Here is a 15000-nt window from a genome sequence, read left to right as displayed (position 1 = left end):
AAGTCGTCACCATATACCAGCTGTCACAATGGACATAATATATCAATCATTTCCTCCCCACTTCACAGGGAAACCTCTACACGAGGAGAGGAAATCTCTCATTTTACTTATGCTATCAACACTTAGAGGGTGAAAACAAAAGAGGTGAAAGAGCCGCTTTAGCTCTCACGGAGACTTGCACAAGACGATGAATCCCTTAGAAGCGTTTGGGATAAAATCGCTGGGTCCACTCTCTCTTTTTTTTTCTCCCATCTCCCTCCTTCTCTTTCTCTCCACCCCTCTCTTTTTCCCCTCTCTCTCTCTCTTCCCTCACCGTCCCGTCGCCCTCTCCCCCTTCTCCTTTCCCCTCTCTTGGCGCGCAAACTGATTAGTCCGCCAAGTGAGTATCGGGATGCGCAAATTATGTTAGGGGGCTTTTGGAGAGCAAATTTCAAGAGAGATTCGTCGCGTTTCTCGTCGCGTCAAGAACGACAGAGAGCCGAACGACCCGTTCGTTAAAATATGTTCCACGCTATTGTTTTTAACGAGATAGATAGACAGAGAGAGATAGATTTATTTACGAAGGAGAAGCTATTTGGAGAGAGATTTTCTGTTACTTGGTGTCTTAGAGTTTGAGGAAGGTAGTGTTCGGACCGTTTGAGTAGGTTAGGTTCGGTGGGATTCGTTCGGCGGGCACGGAGCGAAGGGGTGTGGGTGGGGGGGAGGCCCCCTGCTCGTCGGATAATAGACCAATCAGAGTTCGCCAGAGGGTGAAATGGGGAACGATGACAATTTAATTTATCTTTTACGACCATTCGGTGCCGGTAATTTGCGTACACGCTAGTTTGAACGCCCTCACACCAGTCATGTGTGTGTGTGTGTGTGTGTTGGTGGGCGTGTGTTTGCGCGTGTGCGTGCATCGGTGTGTGTGTGTTTACTAATTGTGCCTCCTGTAGGGTTCAGCCTTAGCTCTTGGACTCCACCTCTCCAGGCTTAAGCAATGCATCCCTGACCTAACGTTCAATCGTTTCTACTTTTGAAATTATGGATGGAGTTGACTCTCTACAACCTGCTCCTTTACTGCATTCAATTTTCACTTCTCTTACTCATCTGAGTCTCAAGCTTCCACCCCCGTGCTATCTTGTTCTGTTGGTGCTCATTAAGAATATTTCCTCTTTTTTTCCACTCTGTCAATCCCCCGAAGTATTTCTTACGTATGTATCATGTCTCTCTCTCTCTCTCTCTCTCTCTCTCTCTCTCTCTCTCTCTCTCTCTCTCTCTCTCTCTCTCTCTCTCTCTCTCTCTCTCTCGTTTCTAGCGTCGTCAGGTTTAGTTCCTTCGGTCTCTCTTCATACCTCATCCCTCGCAATTCCGGGACGAGTCTCGTTGCAAACTTCTGCACCTTTTCGAGGTTCTTTACACGTTTTTGGTTTTTTATTGGGCTCCACGATGGTGCGGCATACTTTAAAACTGATCTTACATAACCGGTATACAGTAATCTAACCTACACCTTCCTATTTAAGTTCCGAAAGAACCTTGTGACTTTCACTAGTGTAGAGTATACGGCTGACGGTATCCTATTTATATGAGTCTCTGGAGTTAGGTTTGGTGTTAAGTTCACTCCCAGGACACACAGAAATCACAATAGCGTGATGCATCAAATGAACAAATCCACAAGGGCCGTGACGAGGATTCGAACCTGCGTCCGAGAGCATCAGTAGAACTCGGTTTCAACTCTTTTGACTATGTCGTAGCTCAGTCGATTAAGGCAGCGTCTGGGATGCTCTCGGACGCAGGTTCGATTCCTCGTCATGGCCCTTGTGGATTTGTCGACTCTCAGTTTTTTTTCTCTAGTCGTTATGGGGGGAATGGGTAGTTTCCCGTCGTCGTGTACTGGCCTTTTGATCTCTTAGCGCCTGTTCTCATTTGCGTCACCTTACACTTGTTGATGTTGAACTCTAGCAGCCATTTGTTGGACCTGCTCTGCCGCTTGTTTACGTCATCTTTGGAGAATCTTACACTCCTCATGTGTCTCAGTCCTCCTCATTAGTCTCGCGGCGTCTGCAAACATCGACTTACAAGACCCAACTCCTGTCAACGGGTCGTTTACATAAATGAGGACTAGTTTGGGGGTCCCAGCACTGATCCTTGAGGCACCTCGCTCGTCACCCTCCGCCAGTCCGACATCTCGCCCCTCACTGACGTGCCACTTCGATCCCTGACGATCCCTGACGATCCCTGACAATCCCTGACGATCCTTGACGATCCCCGACGATCTCTTACGATCCCTGACAATCCCTGACGATCCCTGAGGACCTCTTGCGATCCCTGACGATCCCTGATAATCCCTGACGATCATTGACGAACCCTGACGATCTCTTACGATCCCTGAGGATCCCTGACGATCCCTGATAATCCCTGACGATCATTGACGAACCCTGACGATCTCTTACGATCCCTGACGATCTCTTACGATCCCTGAGGATCCCTGACGATCCAAGTTGATGGGCACCATTCACTTTCTCCGTCCTATCACAACTCCTTATCCTCATATCTCTTCCTAGCTTCATACAGTCAAACTGGTTAGGTTCTTTATCCTTATAAAAAAAAAAACTTTTTGTCCATTCTGTCTATGGCTCTAAACTTTGTTGTGCGTTGTTCATGTAGGCCTATGATTCATCCATGTTCATGTAGGCCTATGATTCATCCATGTTCATGTAGGGCTATGATTCATCCATGTTCATGTAGGTCTATGTTTCATCCATGTTCATATAGGTCTATGTTTCATCCATGTTCATATAGGCCTATGTTTCATCCATGTTCATGTAGGCCTATGATTCATCCATGTTCATGTAGGCCTATGATTCATCCATGTTCATGTAGGCCTATGTTTCATCCATGTTCATGTAGGCCTATGATTCATCCATGTTCATGTAGGCCTATGATTCATCCATGTTCATGTAGGCCTATGATTCATCCATGTTCATGTAGGCCTATGTTTCATCCATGTTCATATAGGCCTATGATTCATCCATGTTCATGTAGGCCTATGTTTCATCCATGTTCATGTATCTCCCCTTCTTCGTTGGCAGGTCTGGTTCCCTCAGGCTTTCCTCATGTGTCAGTTCTCTCCGTTTCAGGACCAGTCTTATGACAATCTTCTTGGCTTAGAATGGCTCAGTCTTATTTCAGCAACTGCCCTCTTCATCAACTCTCCAGCGCCTCGACACTTTAGAGCGCTCTCCTCATCAACTCTCCAGCGCCTCGACACTTTAGAGCGCTCTCCTCATCAACTCTCCAGCGCCTCGACACTTTAGAGCGCTCTCCTCATCAACTCTCCAGCGCCTCGACACTTTAGAGCGCTCTCCTCATCAACTCTCCAGCGCCTCGACACTTTAGAGCGCTCTCCTCATCAACTCTCCAGCGCCTCGACACTTTAGAGTGCTCTCCTCATCAACTCTTCAGCGCCTCGACACTTTAGAGCGCTCTCCTCATCAACTCTCCAGCGCCTCGACACTTTAGAGCGCTCTCCTCATCAACTCTCCAGCGCCTCGACACTTTAGAGCGCTCTCCTCATCAACTCTTCAGCGCCTCGACACTTTAGAGCGCTCTCCTCATCAACTCTCCAGCGCCTCGACACTTTAGAGTGCTCTCCTCATCAACTCTTCAGCGCCTCGACACTTTAGAGCGCTCTCCTCATCAACTCTCCAGCGCCTCGACACTTTAGAGTGCTCTCCTCATCAACTCTTCAGCGCCTCGACACTTTAGAGCGCTCTCCTCATCAACTCTTCAGCGCCTCGACACTTTAGAGTGCTCTCCTCATCAACTCTTCAGCAACTGCATCTCAACCCAAAAAAAAACACACATTAATGTACAATTTTCTAGAGAACAGAATTACTGACACATAAAAAAAATGTATTTACTAATTATACATTTTATTCGTGTTTGATTAATATAAATTGTGGAAAACACCGGGGCCTCGTTAGTCAGACCAAACACGCACTTTAGAATGTGTCACTTTAGAGTGTGTCACTTTAGAGTGTGTCACTTTAGAGTGTGTCACTTTAAGAGTGTGTCACTTTAGAGTGTGTCACTTTAGAGTGTGTCACTTTAGAGTGTGTCACTTTAGAGTGTGTCACTTTAGAGTGTGTCACTTTAGAGTGTGTCACTTTAGAGTGTGTCACTTTAGAGTGTGTCACTTTAGAGTGTGTCACTTTAGAGTGTGTCACTTTAGAGTGTGTCACTTTAGAGTGTGTCACTTTAGAGTGTGTCACTTTAGAGTGTGTCACTTTAGAGTGTGTCACTTTAGAGTGTGTCACTTTAGAGTGTGTCACTTTAGAGTGTGTCACTTTAGAGTGTGTCACTTTAGAGTGTGTCACTTTAGAGTGTGTCACTTTAGAGTGTGTCACTTTAGAGTGTGTCACTTTAGAGTGTGTCACTTTAGAGTGTGTCACTTTAGAGTGTGTCACTTTAGAGTGTGTCACTTTAGAATGTGTCACTTTAGAATTAGAATGTGTTGCAATTAGACATTAGAGGATGTATAGAGCTTTCGACCTCGTTTATAATGACTTGTAGTCCCTACAGCCTCGTTATTAGTGACGGAGCCTCGTTATAAGGAAATATATATGGAGCCTCGTTATATTGATATGTGATTTTTTTATGGCGATGAGGCATATTCGTGTGGTTGTGGAGCGTGAGTTCCCTCCAGTAAGGAAAGGCCTTGCTCCATGTATGAGGCTCGAACTCTTGGGAAAATCAACAGGAGCAGTGGTGAGGACTCGAACCTACGCGTCTGGGAACCTATTCCGAGACGCAGGCAGAGGTGGAACTACTGGATGTGAGAAGCCAGACTGCATGGAGGGGTGTGGGGGGGGGGTGAAGCCCTGATTTAGCTTCAGTTTAAGACTCACGGAAGCCTCGTGGGTTCAGTAGTGCTTCAGGAGGCAGTTCTTTATGACCATTAACAAGCAGTCACATTTGTCCCCACCTTATACCGCACAATACTGCACAATACTGCACAATACCGCACAATACCGCACAATACCGCACAATACTGTACAATACCGCACAATACTGCACAATACCGCACAATACTGCACAATACCGCACAATACTGCACAATCCTTCACTGTCACAAACAGTTTACTCTAGCAAGAATGACCTTTCTAGATCCGCAGTACTTTGATGATGAGTTTCGAGTGAGTCAAGTGAGTTGACGATGAGTTTCGAGTGAGTCAAGTGAGTTGACGATGAGTTTCGAGTGAGTCAAGTGAGTTGACGATGAGTTTCGAGTGAGTCAAGTGAGTTGACGATGAGTTTCGAGTGAGTCAAGTGAGTTGACGATGAGTTTCGAGTGAGTCAAGTGAGTTGACGATGAGTTTCGAGTGAGTCAAGTGAGTTGACGATGAGTTTCGAGTGAGTCAAGTGAGTTGACGATGAGTTTCGAGTGAGTCAAGTGAGTTGACGATGAGTTTCGAGTGAGTCAAGTGAGTTGACGATGAGTTTCGAGTGAGTCAAGTGAGTTGACGATGAGTTTCGAGTGAGTCAAGTGAGTTGACGATGAGTTTCGAGTGAGTCAAGTGAGTTGACGATGAGTTTCGAGTGAGTCAAGTGAGTTGACGATGAGTTTCGAGTGAGTCAAGTGAGTTGACGATGAGTTTCGAGTGGGTCAAGTGAGTTGACGATGAGTTTCGAGTGGGTCAAGTGAGTTGACGATGAGTTTCGAGTGGGTCAAGTGAGTTGACGATGAGTTTCGAGTGGGTCAAGTGAGTTGACGATGAGTTTCGAGTGGGTCAAGTGAGTTGACGATGAGTTTCGAGTGGGTCAAGTGAGTTGACGAGTTTCGAGTGGGTCAAGTGAGTTGACGATGAGTTTCGAGTGGGTCAAGTGAGTTGACGATGAGTTTCGAGTGGGTCAAGTGAGTTGACGATGAGTTTCGAGTGAGTCAAGTGAGTTGACGATGAGTTTCGAGTGAGTCAAGTGAGTTGACGATGAGTTTCGAGTGAGTCAAGTGAGTTGACGATGAGTTTCGAGTGGGTCAAGTGAGTTGACGATGAGTTTCGAGTGGGTCAAGTGAGTTGACGATGAGTTTCGAGTGAGTCAAGTGAGTTGACGAGGAGTTTCAACGAGCAGTGAGCTCACTGAGACGAGTGAGTGAGACGAGGCCGGAAAGCGACGCAGCAATTTAGTTAATGGCCAAAAAAGGCTTCATGTGACACCTGCGACACACCGCAAGCTTAAAACACTTTAATTAATTAAACAACTATTTGATCGTTATCTCCTTGTAAACAATGTTTGTAACGGGGTTGAGGCGTCGACGAGCAGTTGTTGTTTAGCCTGGGTAGCCTCAGCTTCGTTACCTGTTTCGTAAGCTTCGTTACCTGTTTCGTAAGCTTCGTTACCTGTTTCGTAAGCTTCGTTACCTGTTTCGTAAGCTTCGTTACCTGTTTCGTAAGCTTCGTTACCTGTTTCGTAAGCTTCGTTATCTGTTTCGTAAGCTTCGTTACCTGTTTCGTAAGCTTCGTTATCTGTTTCGTAAGCTTCGTTACCTGTTTCGTAAGCTTCGTTACCTGTTTCGTAAGCTTCGTTACCTGTTTCGTAAGCTTCGTTACCTGTTTCGTAAGCTTCGTTACCTGTTTCGTAAGCTTCGTTACCTGTTTCGTAAGCTTCGTTATCTGTTTCGTAAGCTTCGTTACCTGTTTCGTAAGCTTCGTTATCTGTTTCGTAAGCTTCGTTACCTGTTTCGTAAGCTTCGTTACCTGTTTCGTAAGCTTCGTTACCTGTTTCGTAAGCTTCGTTATCTGTTTCGTAAGCTTCGTTATCTGTTTCGTAAGCTTCGTTATCTGTTTCGTAAGATTACGGAGTTTCGTTATCTGTTTCGTAAGATTACGGAGTTTCGTTACGAGTTTCGTAAGATAACGGAGCTTCGTTACCTGTTTCGTAAGATCGCGGAGCTTCGTTACCTGTTTCGTAAGATTACGGAGTTTCGTTACGAGTTTCGTAAGATAACGGAGCTTCGTTACCTGTTTCGTAAGATCACGGAGCTTCGTTACGTGTTTCGTAAGATTACGGAGCTCCGTTTCCTGTTTCGTAAGATTACGGAGCTTCGTTACCTGTTTCGTAAGATAACGGAGCTTCGTTACCTGTTTCGTAAGATAACGGAGCTTCGTTACCTGTTTCGTAAGATAACGGAGCTTCGTTACCTGTTTCGTAAGATAACGGAGCTTCGTTACCTGTTTCGTAAGATAACGGAGCTTCGTTACCTGTTTCGTAAGATAACGGAGCTTCGTTACCTGTTTCGTAAGATAACGGAGCTTCGTTACCTGTTTCGTAAGATTACGGAGCTCCGTTTCCTGTTTCGTAAGATTACGGAGCTTCGTTACCTGTTTCGTAAGATTACGGAGCTTCGTTAAGTGTTTCGTAAGATTACGGAGCTCCGTTAAGTGTTTCGTAAGATCACGGAGCTTCGTTAAGTGTTTCGTAAGCTCAACACAATAATATAATAGTACCAAATTATACAATAGGCCCTGCAACAGCAACAGACGAATAGATCACAATACAACAGCCATGCAGAAACAGCAAACCAAAGCATAATACAAAAAAGGCAATAAAGAGAGCAATAAAAATAATACAATAGCTGCTACACCAGTCGACTACAGCACAATACAAAAACTGCATACAATTAGACGAGGAGGAAGATACAGCCGTCTTTGTCAGCGAAAAATACAACATGCAGCATTAACCAGGATATTAAAACTGACACACACACACACACACACACACACACACACACACACACACACACACACACACACACACACACACACACACACACACACACACACACAGGAACCTGTACACTTGTTCATTGACGGTTGAGGGGGCGGGACCAAAGAGGCAGAGCTCAACCCCCGCAAACACAACTAGGTGAGTACACACACACACACACACACACACACACACACACACACACACACACACAGGAACCTGTACACCTGTTGATTGACGGTTGAGGGGCGGGACCAAAGAGGCAGAGCTCAACCCCCGCAAACACAACTAGGTGAGTACACACGATGTCTATATGTTGCTGGTGACTTCAATTAATTTAAGTCAAAGGTAGGTATCAGGGGGAAAGCGCCAAGCCATCATGACTATATAGCACTGGGAAGGGGGGGTCAGGATAAGGAATTGGGATGGGACGGGGGGAAAGGAATGGTGCCCAACCACTCGTGGACGGTCGGGGATTGAACGCCGACCTGCAGGAAGCGAGACCTGAAGACCGGAAGAATAAGGAAGACAGAAGAGGGGACGAATTAAGGACGTTCGAATTAGGGTGCGCCACAGGTGTGTTTAAGGGCTCGAACCTGTCCTCTCGCGTAATGCATCGTGATTTTTTTTTACCAAACTGTCAAAATGTTTTTTTTTTTAGGACAAATTAAAACAGCGTAATAGGAACGTTTGCTGGCCGTCGGCCGCTGTAGATGAGGCGGGAGACTTGTAGTTCTGGTTAGTTAAACTTGGTTGATTTTTTTTTTTTTTAACGGAGGTTCAGATCGCGTGGACGCCAGGGTGTCTATCCATTCTATTACTGACATCTGTACAGCTGTTTGTCTCAATAGTGGCAGCTGTTGCGGTTTCTCACCTGTGTTCAACCCGGCCTCTTATAAATAACGTCGCTTTTCGCTCGTATGCGCGCTATGGCCAAAAATTGACGGAATTTGAAATGAAATCGGCTCAAGAAAGTGATGTACTGTCCCGTTTTCTGTTTGAGTCGTCCGGCTTACTCGGTAGGTTAGAAGAAACGTTCAATTAACGTTTTTCATGATGTTTTGAAACGTTAGGAGAATTTCCTGCCCTCCTAACCTGTTGTTGTTATAGATTCAGCTACTGGGAACAAGTTCCAAGTAGCACGGGCTATGGTAAGCCCGTAACCTCCTAACCTACCAGAGGACCCTTAACTTGCTGTTTTTGAAAAAAAAAAATCTCAAATTTATTTTCAATTTTTTAATTTTCAAATTACGTCCATTTTCGGCCTTACGATTAAACGGCCAAATTCAGACGTGATTTGTAACCGGACTTGCATCCTTTGTTTACATCCTTAACTCACGTGAAACATTTCGTAACTGAACGAAGACTAAAGCAACAAACATCATCAAATTACATCTGGCTGAAAATGATAGTTTTTTGAATTGTTAAAAAAAAAATAATTTGTCAACATATTTTTCTTTGTTCGATTAAAATATAAACATTTATGATTTAGTTTTTTCTCGCACGTTAAAACTACTTTTTGTGAAGAAGTGTGTAAAATATTATTAATGAAACCAGAGTTTTTGTCTTTTATCTGCAGAGAGAAATTTTAGAGAGCGAGAGAGAGAGATTTTAGAGAGCGAGAGAGAGAGAGAGAGAGAGAGAGAGAGAGAGAGAGAGAGAGAGAGAGAGAGAGAGAGAGAGCGAGAGATTTTAGAGAGCGAGAGAGAGAGAGAGAGAGAGAGAGAGAGAGAGAGAGAGAGAGAGAGAGAGAGATTTTAGAGAGCGAGAGAGAGAGAGAGAGAGAGAGAGAGAGAGAGATTTTAGAGAGCGAGAGAGAGAGAGAGATTTTAGAGAGCGAGAGAGAGAGAGAGAGAGAGAGAGAGAGAGATTTTAGAGAGCGAGAGAGAGAGAGAGATTTTAGAGAGCGAGAGAGAGAGAGAGAGAGATTTTAGAGAGCGAGAGAGAGAGAGAGAGAGAGAGAGAGATTTTAGAGAGCGAGAGAGAGAGAGAGAGCGAGAGAGAGAGAGAGATTTTAGAGAGCGAGAGAGAGAGAGAGAGAGAGAGTGTGTGTACTCACCTAGTTGTGCTTGTGGGAGTTGAGCTCTGGCTCTTTGGGCCCGCTTCTCAACTGTCAATCAGTCAACTGATTCCCCCCACCACCACCACCAAACACACCCAGGAAGCAGCCCGTAACAGCTGTCTAACTCCCAGGGGTCAGATTCACGAAACAGTTACGCAAGTAGTTACGAACATGCACATCTTTCCTCAACCTTAGACGGCTTTGGTTACATTTATTAAACAGTTTACAAGCATGAAAACTTGCCAATCAACTGTTGTTATTGTTATGAACAGCCTCCTGGTGCTTCGGACCTCATTAACTGTTTAATAATTGTAAACAAAGCCGCCAAATATTGAGAAAAGAATACGGGTTCGCAAGTGCTTGCGTAACTGCTTCGTGAATCTGGCCCTAGGTACCTATTTACTGCTAGGTAAAAGGGGCATCAGGGTGAAAGTAACTCTGCCCGTTTGTTTCTGCCATGACCGGGGATCGAACCCGGACCCCTAGGATTACGAGTCCAGAGCACTTTCCACTCAGCTATCAGGGCCCCCTCCTGATAGCCTCCTCATCTGTGTGTGTGTGTGTGTGTGCGCGCGCGCGTGTGTGTGCGCGCGCGCGTGTGTGTGTGCGCGCGTGTGTGTGTTTGTGTGTGTGTGTATGTATGTGTGTGTGTACATATAATTATATGTGTATATATGTGTTGTTATATATTATATGTGTATATATACACACATACACACCTATTATGTGCATATACACACCTATTATATGTGTGTATAATAGCTGTGTACTCACCTAAATGAGCCTGCAGAGTCGGGCATCTGCTCATAAGCCACATATTTCTTTCCATATTTACATTTAAATTTATGTATGGAACTGGCTTCGACAACCTCCTCATCCGGTCCGCTCCACTCACGACTGACTCACGACTGAGAGACTGGCACACTTCTTCCTGGCCTCCCTGTGACCCGTTCTCCAGTCCCCCCAATGACATCCTCTCGTCTATTGTTCCTTAGTTTGAACATTGCTTCCCTATCTACTTTGCCAAAGCGCCTATAGTATCTTGTACGCCGTTATCATGTCTGCCCTATTCCTTCTTCCGAACATTGTAGTCTTCCTCCGTACCACCTCCTCCCTCCTTCCTCTTCCTTCCTCCTCCTCCTTCCTCCTTCCTCCTCCTCCTTCCTCCTTCCTCTTCCTTCTCTTCCTTCCTCCTCCTCCTTCCTCCTCCTCCTTCCTCCTTCCTCCTCCTCCTTCCTCCTTCCTCCTCCTCCTTCCTCCTTCCTCCTTCTTCCTCTTCCTTCTTCCTCCTCCCTTCTTCCTCTTCCTCCTCCTTCCTCTTCCCCCTTCTTCCTCTTCCTCCTTCCTCCTCCTCCTCCCTCCTCCTCCTCCCTCCTCCTCCTCCCTCCTCTTCCTCTTTCCTCCTCTCTCTACCTCCTCCTACTCCTCCTACACCCGAGGGAGGTGAGAGTAGCCAGTTCGACGTCTGTTGTTTCTTAGGGCGGTGGCCATTACCCGCGCTGCTTACACTGTCAACAAACCCACGTGGCCGGCTAACTACCCACACTGTCAGCCGCCAACACGAGGCATAAGCCACTCCCGACAGCCCTCTGCCCCCCTCCCTACCCCTCCCCAGGGGAAACCTCCCCCCCTTACCCCAAACATTCCCCCCCCCCTTTCCTCCATTCCCCGTATAGGGAACGAGAGATTGAGGGGGGGATGGGCTATCGAACGATTGATTCGATAGCTCATAGTTCAATAGATTTACAGCTATCGAATGTTATAGATGAAGTCTCTGCGAATACACTTATTATTATTTTTATTATTATTATTGTCTTTACTCTTCACTCTGTCTACTCTATTACTCATTATGTTCATCAATATCCTCGACCTACTCATCATGTTTAGTCATACTCAGCCATCAAGTCACACCTGTTGTCACTCATGGCCACACACCTGTTGTCACTCATGGCCACACACCTGGAGCTACTCATACCCACACACATCTGCCACACACCACAACACGTTTCAACACAAAACACCCCGAGGGAGGGAGGGAGCCAAGCACTGGCTAAACACACACACACACACACACACACACACACACACACACACACACACACACAGATATTAGAAAGAACTTTTTTAGTGTCAGAGTGGTTGACAAATGGAATGCATTAGGTGGTGATGTGGTGGAGGCTGACTCCATACACAGTTTCAAGTGTAGATATGATAGAGCCCAATAGGCTCAGGAACCTGTACACCTGTTGATTGACGGTTGAGAGGCGGGACCAAAGAGCCAGAGCTCAACCCCCGCAAACACAACTAGGTGAGTACACACACACACACACACACACACACACACACACACACACACACACACACACACACACACACACACACACACACACACACACAACACAAACGTTCTGTAAGGGGGTGATTGAAAAGGTAAGATCTCCAGGCTCACGGAGAGCAGTGGCCTGCACACCCCAGATCAACATGAACTGGGAGGAAAAGCCAGGAAAGACTATCCCGTCTTTCCCAGCTACGCCAACACTGACAAAATCACGGAAGCGTTTGAGGAAAAACAAAATGCAGATGTGGTTTACACGGACTTTATAAAAAAAAAAGCTTTTGATGATTATACTAACCCAGAGTAACAGTTGAAATAAATACAAAATAATAGTTGAAGAGTAGTTGAAATAACAGGTCAAGTTGAGTGATAGATAACAACAATAATAATTTCCTGTCTATTAGACTGCAGACAGTTAGACGGAATTAAGGTAGAAGGACAGCAAAGAGCTCCCATCTGGAGAGGTCCAGCGAAGGCGGGACCAGAGAGCCAGAGCTCAACCCCCTGCAAGCGCTGCTAGATGAGTGCTCTCTGACCCCTCTTGCCTCCTCCTGACCCCTCTTGCCTCCTCCTGACCCCTCTTGCCTCCTCCTGACCCCTCTTGCCTCCTCCTGACCCCTCTTGCCTCCTCCTGACCCCTCTGTTTCCCGCCCGAGAGGTACTCCCGCTCGTGTAGGACCCTGTGGACCCTTTCCTGTTGTATTCCCCTCGGCTTATTGTACATTTTCCTTCGTCTAGTTTGTGTTACTTGACGGGGTAATGGAGGTGACTGGGGCGCTCCTGTCTGTAGTACAGGCGCCACAGTGACCGTCTTCAGGCTCTCTGGCAGTTCCTCTTGTATCTAGTGAGGCTTTGTGGTGGTGGAGAGGAGGCATGGTCAAGGGTGAGGCAGCTGCCTCTAGGGTGTGTGTGTGTGTGTGTGTGTGTGTGTGTGTGTGTGTGTGTGTGTGTGTGTTCTGTGTGTGTGTGTGTGTCCCTAAGGGTAACCAGACAAAAATAGAGTGCAGTGATACGAGGGGCGAGGCGGGAGCAAGTGTGTGGGAGATTATCACACCAACTGTCTCAATGTCACGCTCCTACTCTCTCTCTCTCTCTCTCTCTCTCTCTCTCTCTCTCTCTCTCTCTCTCTCTCTCTCTCTCTCTCTCTCTCTCTCTCTCTCTCTCTCTCTCTCTTTATCCCTCCCCCCCTCCCTCCCCCCCCCGCTCCAGCAGGAGGGGCTGACCATACAAGGGGGGTGCATACAACATACGCTGCGTGCTGCCACATTCTGAAGCATTCCTGCCTCAGGGTCAATACTAACTCATCCGGCAGCTGCACTACTAACCTAAGCTGAGCTGGCCACAAGCCCACACACGTGAGAGCGGCCCCACGGGTACACCCCCACCCCCTCCCCCCCACACTGGCTGGGAAGACAGCGTTTAGGATGAATATCAACAGAGAGAACTTGGCCGGAAGAGAGACAATACTCCTTAGACAATGCGCACCTGTTGCACAGGTGTTGTAGAAAGGGCAATCAGTTAAGCACAGGAGGAAGCAGCAGGTACGGGGGAGAGGGAGGGAGGGGAGGGGAGGGGGGAGGGAGGGAGAACGTATAAGATAAGTTTGTCAGGAGTCGTTGGAGTTAGATGGCCGCTGCTTGGAGAGGGCTCGGGGCTAAGGAGCTGAAGATCGGTCCTGCAAACTCCTGCTAGGCGAGAACACAGACACACACATCTATTGAGGGTTTCTGTGTGGAGAGACAGGCAGGAGTAACTGGTAAGGTGCTCCAGTGGATAAGGGAGTACCTAAGCAATAGGAAGCAGAGAGTTACAGTGAGGGGCGAGACCTCAGATTGGCGTGAAATCACCAGTGGAGTCCCATAGCGCTCTGTACTCAGACCTATTCTGTTTCTGATGTACGTAAATGATCTCCCAGAGGGTATAGACTCATTCCTCTCAATGTTTGCTGACGACGTCAAAATTATGAGGATTAAGACAGAGGAGGATTGCTTGAGGCTTCAAGAAGACCTGGACAAACAGAAGGAATGATCGAACAAGTGGCTGTTAGAGTTTAACCCAAGCAAATGTAATGTAATGAAGATAGGTGTAGGGAGCAGGAGACCAGATACAAGGTATCATTTGGGAGATGAAATACTTCGAGTCAGAGGGAGAGAGAGACCTGGGGGATGATATAACGCCAGACCTGTCCCCTGAAGCTCATATCAAGAGGATAACATCAGCAGCATATGCCAGGTTGGACAACATAAGAACGGCCTTTAGAAACTTGTGTAAGGAATCATTCAGAACATTATATACCACATAGGTCAGACCAATCCTGGAGTATGCGGCTCCAGCATGGAGTTCATATCTAGTCAAGCATAAGACTAAACTGGAAAAGCTTCAAAGGTTTGCCACCAGACTAGTACCCGAATTGAGGGGTATGAGCTACGAGAAGAGACTACGGGAATTAAACCTCACCTCGCTGGAAGACAGAAGAGTTAAGGGAGACATGATCACCACATAAAAGATTCTCAAAGAAATTGATAGGGTAGATAAAGACAGGCTATTTAACACAAGGGGAACACGCACAAGGGGACACAGGTGGAAACTGAGTGCCCAAATGAGGCATAGATACGTTAGAAAGAACTTTTTTTCAGTGTCAGAGTGGTTGACAAATGGAATACATTAGGCAGTGATGTGGTGGAGGCTGACTCCATACACAGTTTCACGTGTAGATATGATAGAGCCCAGTAGGCTCAGGAACCTGTACACCTGTTGATTGACAGTTGAGAGGCGGGACCAAAGAGCCAGAGCTCAACCCCCGCAAACACAATTAGGTGAGTACTACTAGTTGAGTGTACACACACACACACACACA

General features: G+C 46.6%; 2 protein-coding genes and 1 non-coding gene across 4 annotated transcripts in view; 2 read left to right on the top strand and 1 right to left on the bottom strand.

Moving 5' to 3' along the window:
- Positions 1 to 15000, top strand: part of LOC123750198 (homeobox protein OTX2) — a 223601-nt gene that overhangs the window by 156376 nt on the left and 52225 nt on the right. The gene's annotated exons all lie outside the window — the stretch shown is intronic.
- LOC138370492 (uncharacterized) overlaps positions 5136 to 15000 on the top strand; it is a 15469-nt gene continuing 5604 nt past the window's right edge. The window contains exon 1 of the mRNA XM_069334862.1: positions 5136 to 5186. Within this exon, the coding sequence (XP_069190963.1) occupies positions 5136 to 5186 (51 nt within the window). The remainder of the gene's footprint in view (positions 5187 to 15000) is intronic.
- Positions 10262 to 10334, bottom strand: TRNAT-CGU (transfer RNA threonine (anticodon CGU)). The gene has a single exon. It is a non-coding gene; the product is annotated as a tRNA-Thr (tRNA).

This window comes from Procambarus clarkii, chromosome 32 (genome assembly GCF_040958095.1).
Source record: "Procambarus clarkii isolate CNS0578487 chromosome 32, FALCON_Pclarkii_2.0, whole genome shotgun sequence".
Classification (NCBI taxonomy): Eukaryota; Metazoa; Arthropoda; class Malacostraca; order Decapoda; family Cambaridae; genus Procambarus; species Procambarus clarkii.
This window is presented reverse-complemented; position numbering and strand designations above follow the sequence as displayed.